This window comes from Neoarius graeffei, chromosome 8 (genome assembly GCF_027579695.1).
Source record: "Neoarius graeffei isolate fNeoGra1 chromosome 8, fNeoGra1.pri, whole genome shotgun sequence".
NCBI classification, from domain to species: Eukaryota; Metazoa; Chordata; class Actinopteri; order Siluriformes; family Ariidae; genus Neoarius; species Neoarius graeffei.
This window is the reverse complement of record NC_083576.1, coordinates 7664899-7675143: the sequence shown is the minus strand read 5'-3', so window position 1 is coordinate 7675143 and position 10245 is coordinate 7664899. Positions and strand designations below refer to the sequence as shown.

The following is a 10245-nucleotide window of genomic DNA, read 5'->3' as shown; positions in this document are numbered from 1 at the left end:
TTTTCTTGTGTTGATGATGCGAAATAATATTTATTTTAACTCGCAGTATAATATTGAAACAACAAATGATTAAAGGTTCAATCAACTTTGACAACTTGGTAAAATATTTTGAAACAACTAGAACCTTGTAGTTTAATCAACTCTATTAAATTTGTCGCATTTTGCGCTTCATAATGCACCAAATATTTTAAATGAGAGTCAGGTCTGGACTGCAGGCAGGCCAGTTTAGCACCCGGACTCTTTAACGACAGAGCCATGCAGTTTTAATATGTGCAGAAAGCAGGTTGGCATGGTCTTGCTGAAAGAAAGAAGGCCTTCCCTGAAAAAGATTTTGCCTAAACGGCAGCATATTGCTCTGAAATGTGTATATATCATTCAGCATTAATGATGCCTTCCCAGATGTACAAGGTACCCATGTCATGTGCACTAATGCCCCCTCATACCATCACAGATGCTGGCTTTTGAACTGTGCGCTGATAACAAGCGATATGGTCCCTTTCCTCTTTAGCCTGGAGGACACAGTGTCCATAATTTCTAAAAAGAACTTCTACTTTTGATTCGTCAGACCTCAGGACAATTTTCCACTTCGCCTCAGTCCATTGTAAAAGAGCTCAGGCCCAGAGAAGGGGCGGTGTTTCTGAATATAGTTTATATCTGATTTTAACTTGCATTTGTGAATACAGTAATTAACTGTTTTCACAGCCGATGTTTTTTTGAAGTGTTCCTGAGCCCGTACAGTGATTTCCACTACAGACACTTGTCTGTTTTTAATGCAGTGTCACCTGAGGGCCTAAAGGTCACAGGAATCCAATGACAGTTTTCAGCCTTGTCTCTTGCATACAGAGATTTCTCCAGATTCTCTGAATTTTTTCATGATATTATGGACCATACATGATATGATCCCAAAATTCTTTGCAGTTTTACATTGAGGACGTTATGTTATTTTTAAATTGTTACACTGATTGCCCATGCAGTCTTTCAAAGAGCAGTGAACCCCTCCCCATCTTTACTTCTGAGAGACTCCGCCTCTCTGGGATGCTCTTTTTATACCCAATCATGTTACTGACCTGTTGCCAATTAACCAAATTATTATTATTATTATTATTATTATTTTCACATGACAACTTTTTCAGACTTTTCTTGCCCCGTCCCAACTTTTCTGAAACATGTTGCTGACATCAAATTGAAAATGAGCATATATTTTTCAAAAATAAAAAAAAACTAAACAATATTTTTTCTCAGTTTCAACATTTGATATTTTGTCTTCATTCTATTTTAAATTAAATACAGAGTTTCCATAATTTTCAAATCCTCACATTCTGTTTTTATTCATGTTTTACACAGTGCCCCAACTTTTTTGGATTTGGGGTTACAATAGTTTGTTTAAATAATGAGAACATGAAGGTACAATTTCATGATTATTTACCATATTGGCTGGTTTCTCTACCACAGAATCTCATTGAGGTCTCACTGTCAAGAGAAAATATACAGGTACATATATGGTGTACACCAATCAGCCATAACATGAAAACCACTGACAAGTGAAGTGAATAACATTGATTATATCATTACAATGGCACCAGTCGAGGGGGTGGGATATATTAGGCAGCAAGAGAACAGTTCATGTGTTGGAAGCAGGAAAAATGGGCAAGCGTAAGGACCTGAGCGACTTTGACAAGGGCCAAATTGTGATGGCTAGATGACTGTGTCTGAGCATCTCCAGAATGGCACATCTTGTGGGGTGTTCCTGGTATGCAGTGGTAAGTGCCTACCAAAAGTGGTCCAAGGAAGGACAACTGGTAAACCAACAATGGGGTCATGGGTGTCGAAGGCTCATTGATTCACATGGGGCACAAAGGCTAGCCTATATGGTCCAATCCCACAGAAGAGTTACTGTAGCACAAACTACTGAAAAAGTTAATGCTGGCTAAAACAGAAAGGTGTCATTCTACGAGTCATGGAAACAGGAAGCTTGAGGATTAATGAGTGTCACAACCACAATCCAGGATGAAACGAGGAGCATCCATGAATACATCAGAAAGAAGACCCACCCGGGATTAACTAGTAAGAGAGTGCCTCAGGCAGCCAAAGACAGGAGGTGATGAGCATGAACATCCCACTATGGAATGTGTCATCAGCAGATACAGCAAGTGGTTAGAGACATCTACAGTAGCTTGAAGGATAGCACAGAGGCCCTGATTATGGCAGCACAAGAAGAGGCACTAGTTTCTGGACCTAAGCACTAGTGTAGGTCCATTGAGGCAGGGTCTAAGATGCAAGCTGAGACAGCGTACACTGAGAGGCATAACCAAGTGACTGGGATAGTGCAGAGGAACATCTATGTTGAGTACAGACTAGAAGTCCCCAAGTCCTCAGTGGGACATACAAAAGGTGGTTGAGAACAACAAAGCTAAGCTTCTGCGGAACTTCAATTTCCAGACTGATAATAAGGTGCTGGCTAACCAACCAGACATAGTGGTGACAAGTGGTGTCATAGTGGTGACAAGGAGCAGAAGAGTGTAGTTGAGATAGATGTGGCAATCCCAGCTTATACGTAGTAACATTTGGCAGAAAGAGCACGAGAAGCTCGAGAAGTACCAGGGAAGTAGGTCCAGGTAGTTACACACTGAGCGATACTTCACACTGAATGTGTGGAGAGGGAGAACTTAGGTACTGTTGGCTATTTGGGCTGGAGATGAGGACCAGGTGCAGTGGTAATTAGAAGTCCGGAGAGGGAGGACGATGTGGCGTTTGGGAGTTGTAGTCCATGGCAGCCATGTTTGGAGACTGTCATAAACTCTGGTCGCAAGCACGATGTGTGACAAATACAGGTCTAATATTATTTACAAATCATTGTTTTGAGCTTTAATTTCAATTTCAGCATACTGTTCTGACAGCATGGTGGTGTAGTGGTTAGAACTGTCACCTCACAGCAAGAAGCTCCAGGTTCGAGCCCAGTGGCCGACGAGGGCCTTTAGGTGTGGAGTTTGCCTGTCCTCCCCGTGTCTGCGTGGGTTTCCTCTGGGTGCTCCGGTTTCCCCCAAAGACATGCAGGTTAGGTTAACTGGTGACTCTAAATTGACCATAGGTGTGAATGTGAGTGTGAATAGTTGTTTGTGTCTATGTGTCAGCCCTGCGATGATCTGGTGACTTGTCCAGGGTGTACCCCACCTCTCACCCATTGTCAGTTGGGATAGGCTCCAGCATACCTGTGACCCTGCACAAGATAAGCAGTTACGGATAATGGATGGATGGATGGATGGATGGATGGAGATACCGTTCTAGGTTTTTCTGATTTGGTGTTGTTACATCTGTTAAACTTGTAGCCTTTATTTGTTACTATTAAAAAAAAACACTTGCACATTGTGTTCAGAGATCAGAGAATAATCCACAGTGGTGTCTTCAGAGGTGAAATAACATTCAGGTCGTGCTGCTAAAATGTGGTCAAGGGATGAAAGCACCAGGTGTTTTGTAATGGAGACGTCATCTGATTGGCTGATTCGAGTCACAAGTTGTATTTCCTTTTTACATTTGTTTCTATTTTTGTCACACAACAGAAAACAAACAAACAAACAAACAAACAAACAAACAAACAAAAACCATGTTGGAAGAAAAGGTCACAGAAAACATATCTGCACTGTTACATATCTGTGTGCAATGAATTGTCACTAAATTTGGATGAACTAAACATTCATACAAGGTTGAAGAAAGATCAGATACTTTAAATTTTATCATTAGTATATATTTTTTTTAATTTGAGTGAACTGTCCCCTCATTCAGTGTTCATTTATAATAAACGTTCTTCAGATTCTTGTGAAATCATAGAAACAAAACTCAAGCACTTTCTCAAGAACAGTGTTTTCTATTAATCAGCTCAATGATCATTTTTATCAGGCTTTTCCTGATTGATAAATATAGAAACTGTAGGTGCCATTAATATCCGATCACAATTTATTTGCTGTCAGTCTTTGAGATTAAAATGAAATAAGCAGCCACTAGTATAAACTTTATTCCTGAACAGACTCAAAACAAGTAAAATTTGAAGAAATAAAGTTAATTATTGAAGACGTGCGATCTAAGTGAGGGTCAGAGATCTGGCTTCAGAGTACACAGTGTCTTCTGACCGTTCTTTTTTCTCTCTCTTTTTTGTGGTTTTCCTTTCATTAAAATGCAATGCAGCATAATTCAGCTCCACAGCGTCACGGTCCTGTGTGAATGAAAATGAAATTAGAATTAACCTTTAAAAGTAAAACTACTAATAAGGGAAATTCTGAGTCTTTTTTTTTTTTTTTTTTTTGTACCTGAGTGCTTGTTCTTTCTGGTCGTCTCTCAGTGCTTTGTCTCTCTGGTAAATAAATAAATAAATAAATAACATCATTGAACATTAATTTTAGTATTTAGAGGGCCAGTCTCATCATATGCAGAGATCTGACCTGATCTGATATTACTGTAGTTCTAGAAAACCCAATTTAAATGTATTTAAAAAGGTATTGTTGTGCTATAGAACACTTACTGATGAGTTGTTCACGGTTTCTCCATTTACAGAGTAAAAGAGCTTGAACCAAGTTCACAACCGCACACACTCCCAAAGCTACAGCGAGGCAGATCACTACAGGATCCACAGACTCGACTGTAGCACAAAAATAATAATGATGTAATAATCAGTTTACCTCCCTGTAATAACAGTGATATTATAAATATTTACAGTCAGTAACTTTAGCAATTAAAGACAACAATTACAAAATAAAACCCAGTAATTTTCTGAAGCGCGTTCTTACCCAACTGTACTCGAGTCCCGTTCCCAAAAATGATCTTCCCACACACGGCCACAGCGCAGTAGTAAGTTCCAGTATCATTGATGCTGAGGATGTTCTTGGAGAAGTCGTACACACAGGTGTGTGTAGAAGAGCCGCTCTCACACTGACGGCTGCTGTTGTGATGAGTGTAAATGATTTGAGGATGGGATTGTGGTGAAGCAGCTCTGAACCAGAGCACTTGGTGTTCTGCTGCTCTGCTCTCAGAGAGAACCGAGCACTGCAGAGTCACTGACGCTCCTGCAGGAACCGAGTCCAACACGCCGCTCTGGATCACTGACACTTTTACATCTCCATCACCTGTTCAGAGTGATAGAGACGGGGTGAGATCTGAGTATAATGTAATGTGCAGTCCAGAAAGCACCTGTTCTCAGTTACAGCATTTTATACCACAGTCGATCAGTCAGAATGCTTTGATTAATTTTCTATAACAGCAGCTCTGACAGTAGTGCAGCTGCAAATCACTGGATTATACAGGACTAAGAAATTTGTTTGAATGCACAATCTTTAGAGTAATGTCTTCAGGACAGAGGAGTTTACATACTCTGGTTTCTCATGGCACTGTCGAGATCTGATGCAAAATGTTTATAATGCAAATACAGTACTAGTCAAATGTTTGTACACCCCATTCTACTCATTCACAGGTTTTTGTGTTCAGTATTTTGTATTTTCTACATTGTACAACAACACTGAAGGCATCAAAACTATGAAATAACATCCGGAACATATATGAAACTATGTCGGAAACAAAAAATGTGTCAAAATGTGTTTGATATTTTAGATTCTTCAAAGTATCCAGCATTGACCTTGATGACACTTTGCACACTATTGGTATTATCTTAACCAGCTTCATGAGGTAGTCACCTGGAATGCTTTTCAATTAACAGATGTGGCTCGTCAAAACATAATTAGTGGATGAGTTTCTTACTTTCTTAATGCATTTGAGATCAAACAGTAAATTGTAAATAATAAAAGTACAAAAAATAAAATAGCCCTATTCCACTCCACAACTGTAGCCATCCATACTGTATGATATCAAGAACTGCTCAATAAGTAAAAAGAAACGACACCCATCATTACTTTCAGACATGTACTGATAATAATTAATAAAAGTAAAGAAAAAACATTGAATTTGAAAGTGTATCCAAACTTTTGACTGTTCCTGTATATATATATATATATATATATATATATATATATATATATATATATATATATATATATATATATTTTTTTTACTGTGCAATGAATTAAATATAGAGTTCTTTGGTACACATACTGGATGCTTAAACTCATATGATGTTTTTAACAGGTTAGACAATTCAAAGTCATACAAATGGAGAACACCTTGAGCAACATTTAATTACTTAGAGCCCTGTGATCCCGAATGAAACAGAGGAAATGATTCGGTAAGATCAAACTGGCTTAAAACATGTTTGTTTCATTTATTTGCTTTCAAAATAAATTAAAGTGCTTACCTTTCACTGATAAATATGTTCCTTTTCCAAATATTTTTAAAAGTTTTAGAAGTCCACAGTAATACATGGCTTCATCTGATGGTTCCACTTTGGCAATTTTCAAATGGCAGCTCGTTTTTTCTTTCTCGATGCTGAATCTCGGTGACTTGAACTCATCTTCAAAACTGGGTTTATGAATTACTGTGACCATTAAAAGAGGCTGATGTCCTACTTTTTGCTTGTACCAAACAATTGTTTCACTTTGATCTTCTTGCAGGCGAAAGCAATGCAGAGTCACGTTTTCACCAACATCAGCAGTGATCACTGGGTTTGGCTGATTGATGCCATTTTCCTGTGCAGAATCTGCTGGTAGGGGCATAAAACATGCACAAATGTACCAGAGGTTTATTTTACTGATAATACATGGAGACTGTCACTGGGGTCATAATAAAATGCTGTTTAAAAAGTAGTTCAAATAAATCCTTTTTTTGTTTGTTTTTAGCAAGAAATAATGACCAAATGAAGTGGAAGTTCAGTGAATACTCTTATAAAACAGCCTAAACAATGATTTATTTACAATGTTATGATATTTGCATCAGTAATCCTAATTACACTAACCTGCATTTGATCAGAAAGCCATCCACACTTACCAATTTTATTAAAAAGCAACACTGTAATCCACACCCATGTCATCATCTTCAGTGTGAGCTCTGTGTACAGCATGTCTCCTCTTGCTGCACTGGGAGATGGTCAAACTGATCACATGTCACTTTGTGCCAAAGGTTTATGATGTGAAACTCTGACATCACAGAATTTTCCACATATGGTCTCAACTACCAAGTGAGCAGCAGAAGAAACCTGTGAGCTTGACTGAATTCAGCATTTCAAAACTGACTTTAACAATAGCAGGAAATGAGGTGGATGAGAATTTTTGAAAATGTGTTTGTGTGTGTGTGTATTTAGAAAATTACAAGCATAAATCAGAAAATGTTGAGACAGTATGTTGAAATTGAAATTAAATTTCAAAATCGAACTTTTTTTTAACTGAGATATCAAGGCATTGTTGTTAAACCATGGACATTCAAAATTGTTGATGCAGAGTCATGTTCCACATGAGCACATGCTCTGTTAGATACACCTTCCAGGTCTATCTGCATGCAATGCACATGGAGATGTACATGTATGTTTGCTTATAGGGATACCAATACACATTTGAATACAAATATAATGACATATTATAATATATAAAATCCAGAGTAAAAGAGTCTGGGTGCTAAACTGGCCTGTCTGTAGTGCTGACCTGTCTCCCCTTGACCACATTTAGTGCATTATGAAGAACAAAATATGACAAAGGAGACCCTGAACTGTTGAGTAACTGAAACTTTATATCAGGCAAGAATGGGAGAATATTTCACTTCCAAAACTACAACAATTGAGCCTCCAGTTCCACTCTCTCGGCCTGATTATCTCTGCTCATGGTCTATCCAAACACTGCTATATTGATGACTGTGGCAGCGGGGGTGTGGCCAAGCAGCAGTCTGTAAATGGAGGGCGGTGTCGGGGAAGGTAAGAGGCTAAGTCATTCCACCTGCTGTCAATTAATGTGTGTGTGTGGTTGTTACAGGGATGGAGCATAAAAGGAGAGAGAGAGAACAGAGAAAAGGAGCTCTCTCCCCGACCACAACGCATGTGTGAGTGAAGATGAAAAGCAGCAAAGTAACAGAAAATAAAGTGTGTGAGAACTTCAACTCTTGCCTGCAGTGCTTCTGTGCTCCACCTGCATCAGGAAGTGCTACAATGGTGCTGAAACCCAGGAGCACAGAAGGGAACCACCCCATGGAGTCCCCGCCATTCGAAGAGCTCATCCTTGCCCTCGCTACCGCCCAGCAGAACCAGCATCAAGCACTGATCATCCTCCAAAAGAAGCAGGAGCAACGCTTTGAAGCCTTGAAGCTGGCCCAGCAAAAAGATCACCAGGCATTCCTGCACCTGCTTGCATCAGCAGGGGCATCGACCCCGCTGCCACCACCCTCATGAAGATGGGCCAGCAGGACGATCCAGAAGCATTCCTCACTCTCTTTGAGCCAGCAGCCGAGGCATGGGGGTGGCTGCTGGAGCAGTGCGTAGTGCGCCTCCTCCCGCTCCTGACTGGCGAGGCGCAGCTCGCAGCACAGCAGCTCCCTGCTGACAGCTGGCTGGTCTATGCTGTCCTAAGGAAAGCCATCCTGCAGCGGCTCAGCTGCTCCCCAGAGCAACATCACTTGTGCTTCCACATGCTGGCACTGGAGGAGGCTGGCCAGCTGTTTGCATTCAGCCAGCAACTCTGGGACGCCTGCCGGCAGTGGCTGAGGGCAGAAACCGCGATGCAGAAGAGATCATCGATCTGGTGGCACTGGAGCAGTTTGTTTCTCGACTTCCAGATGGAATGGTGGAATGAGTCCAGTGTCATCACCTGGCGTCGGTGGATCGAGCCATCGAGCTGGCGGAGGACCATCTGGAGGCAGCTCTGACGGCAGGCAGACGAGCCGTCTCCCCTCGCTTCTCTTCTCTCTCTCTCTCTTTTCTCCCCCATCTCTTGTCCCTCTTTCCACCCTGTTCCCCTGCCACAGAGGCGGCGGCTGGCTTCTCCGCAGCCAGCCCATCATACCCATATCCTCCCCTCTCCCTCTCCTGTGTCTGTGCTGTCTCCCCCTCAGGTGAGTGACACCCATAACACCAGTGCAGAGAGAAAGCCTGGGCCGGCATGCTGGCATGGCGGGGAATCAGAACATCTCCAGGCTCAGAGCTCCGCAAGGGAGGTGGGTGCTGTAATCCGGATCCCCGATGCACCAGAAACTTCCCCCGATCGGGCCGGAGCATATCGCATACCAGTGAGTATTCAAGGGGATACATATCACGCTGTGGTGGATTCCAGTTGTAATCAGACCTCAATTCACCAATGCCTGGTGCACGGTGAGGCATTGGGGGGAGCACAAGTGGTGAAAGTGTTGTGTGTGCACGGGGGTGTTCACCATTACCCTCTAGTGTCTGTCCATATTCTTTTCCAGGGCCAAAAACATAGAGTAAAGGCGGCGGTTAGTCCTCATGTCACCCACTCGTTGATTTTGGGTACTGATTGGCCAGGGTTAAAAAAAACTAATGAAATATTTAACACATTGTGGGTCCTGCATTAGTAGGTCACAGGATGATCCTGGTGTGGCATTGGCTGGAGAAGCTGTCACAGAGCTGTCTACGTCAACACCGCATCAGAGCGGGGAGCAGCCCACTCCTCCTCCCTCTCTTGAGGATTCCCTTGGGGATTTCCTGTTAGAGCAGTCGCGAGATGAGACTCTGTGGCATGCGTTTGACCAAGTGAGAGTAATTGATGGTCAAACTCTTCAGCCAAGTGCGGCACCGACCTTCCCGTATTTTGCTATTATTAAAGATAGATTTTACCGAGTGATGCAGGACACTCAAACTAATGAACAAGTAACCCAGTTGTGAATCCCAAAGAGCCATAGGGAACTCATATTCCATGCAGCTCACTTTAATCCCATGGCTGGACACTTGAGGCAAGATAAAACACTAGCCAGAATAATGGCCTGGTTCTATTGGCCAGGGATTAGTGGGGATGTCTGTCGGTGGTGTGCGGCATGCCGCGAATGCCAATTAGTAAATCACGCGGCCTCTCCAAAAGCACCTTTGCGCCCTCTTCCTCTAATCAAGACCCCGTTTGAGCAAATTGGAATGGATCTCGTCGGGCCATTAGATTGGTCAGCACGGGAATATCACTTTATTTTAGTTCTAGTGGACTATGCAACGCGATATCCAGAAGCAGTGCCTATCTGCAATATCTCAGCATGCAGTATTGCAGAAGTGCTCTTTCACTTTATCTCCCGGGTCGGGATTCCGAAAGAAATCCTGACAGACCAAGGCACTATGTTTATGTCACACACACTGCGCGAGCTGTACAGGTTACTGGGGATTAAGTCTAT

The 10245-nt window shown here is 41.9% G+C and overlaps 1 protein-coding gene across 1 annotated transcript; it reads right to left on the bottom strand.

The window, feature by feature from the left end:
- Positions 1-4052: 4052 nt before the first annotated feature.
- LOC132890002 (uncharacterized) lies at positions 4053-6997 on the bottom strand. Its single transcript, XM_060926805.1, has 6 exons — positions 6922-6997; positions 6293-6637; positions 4779-5114; positions 4514-4630; positions 4302-4345; positions 4053-4207 (listed from the first exon to the last, which is right to left on the bottom strand). Exons 1-6 carry the CDS (start codon positions 6992-6994, stop codon positions 4076-4078), a joined length of 1047 nt encoding a protein of 348 aa, XP_060782788.1. The 5' UTR covers positions 6995-6997; the 3' UTR covers positions 4053-4075.
- Positions 6998-10245: the final 3248 nt, after the last annotated feature.

What these genes read in the sequence shown, in the direction of transcription:
- LOC132890002 (XM_060926805.1), bottom strand. Translation starts at nt 6,994, where the DNA reads ATGCTGTACACAGAGCTCACACTGAAGATGATGACATGGGTGTGGATT. An exon ending in CGGGACTCGAGTACAGTTGG is followed by an intron (nt 4,631 to 4,778) that starts GTAAGAACGCGC and finishes TTTGTGCTACAG; the next exon opens with TCGAGTCTGTGGATCCTGTA. An exon ending in AAACCGTGAACAACTCATCA is followed by an intron (nt 4,346 to 4,513) that starts GTAAGTGTTCTA and finishes TTTATTTACCAG; the next exon opens with AGAGACAAAGCACTGAGAGA.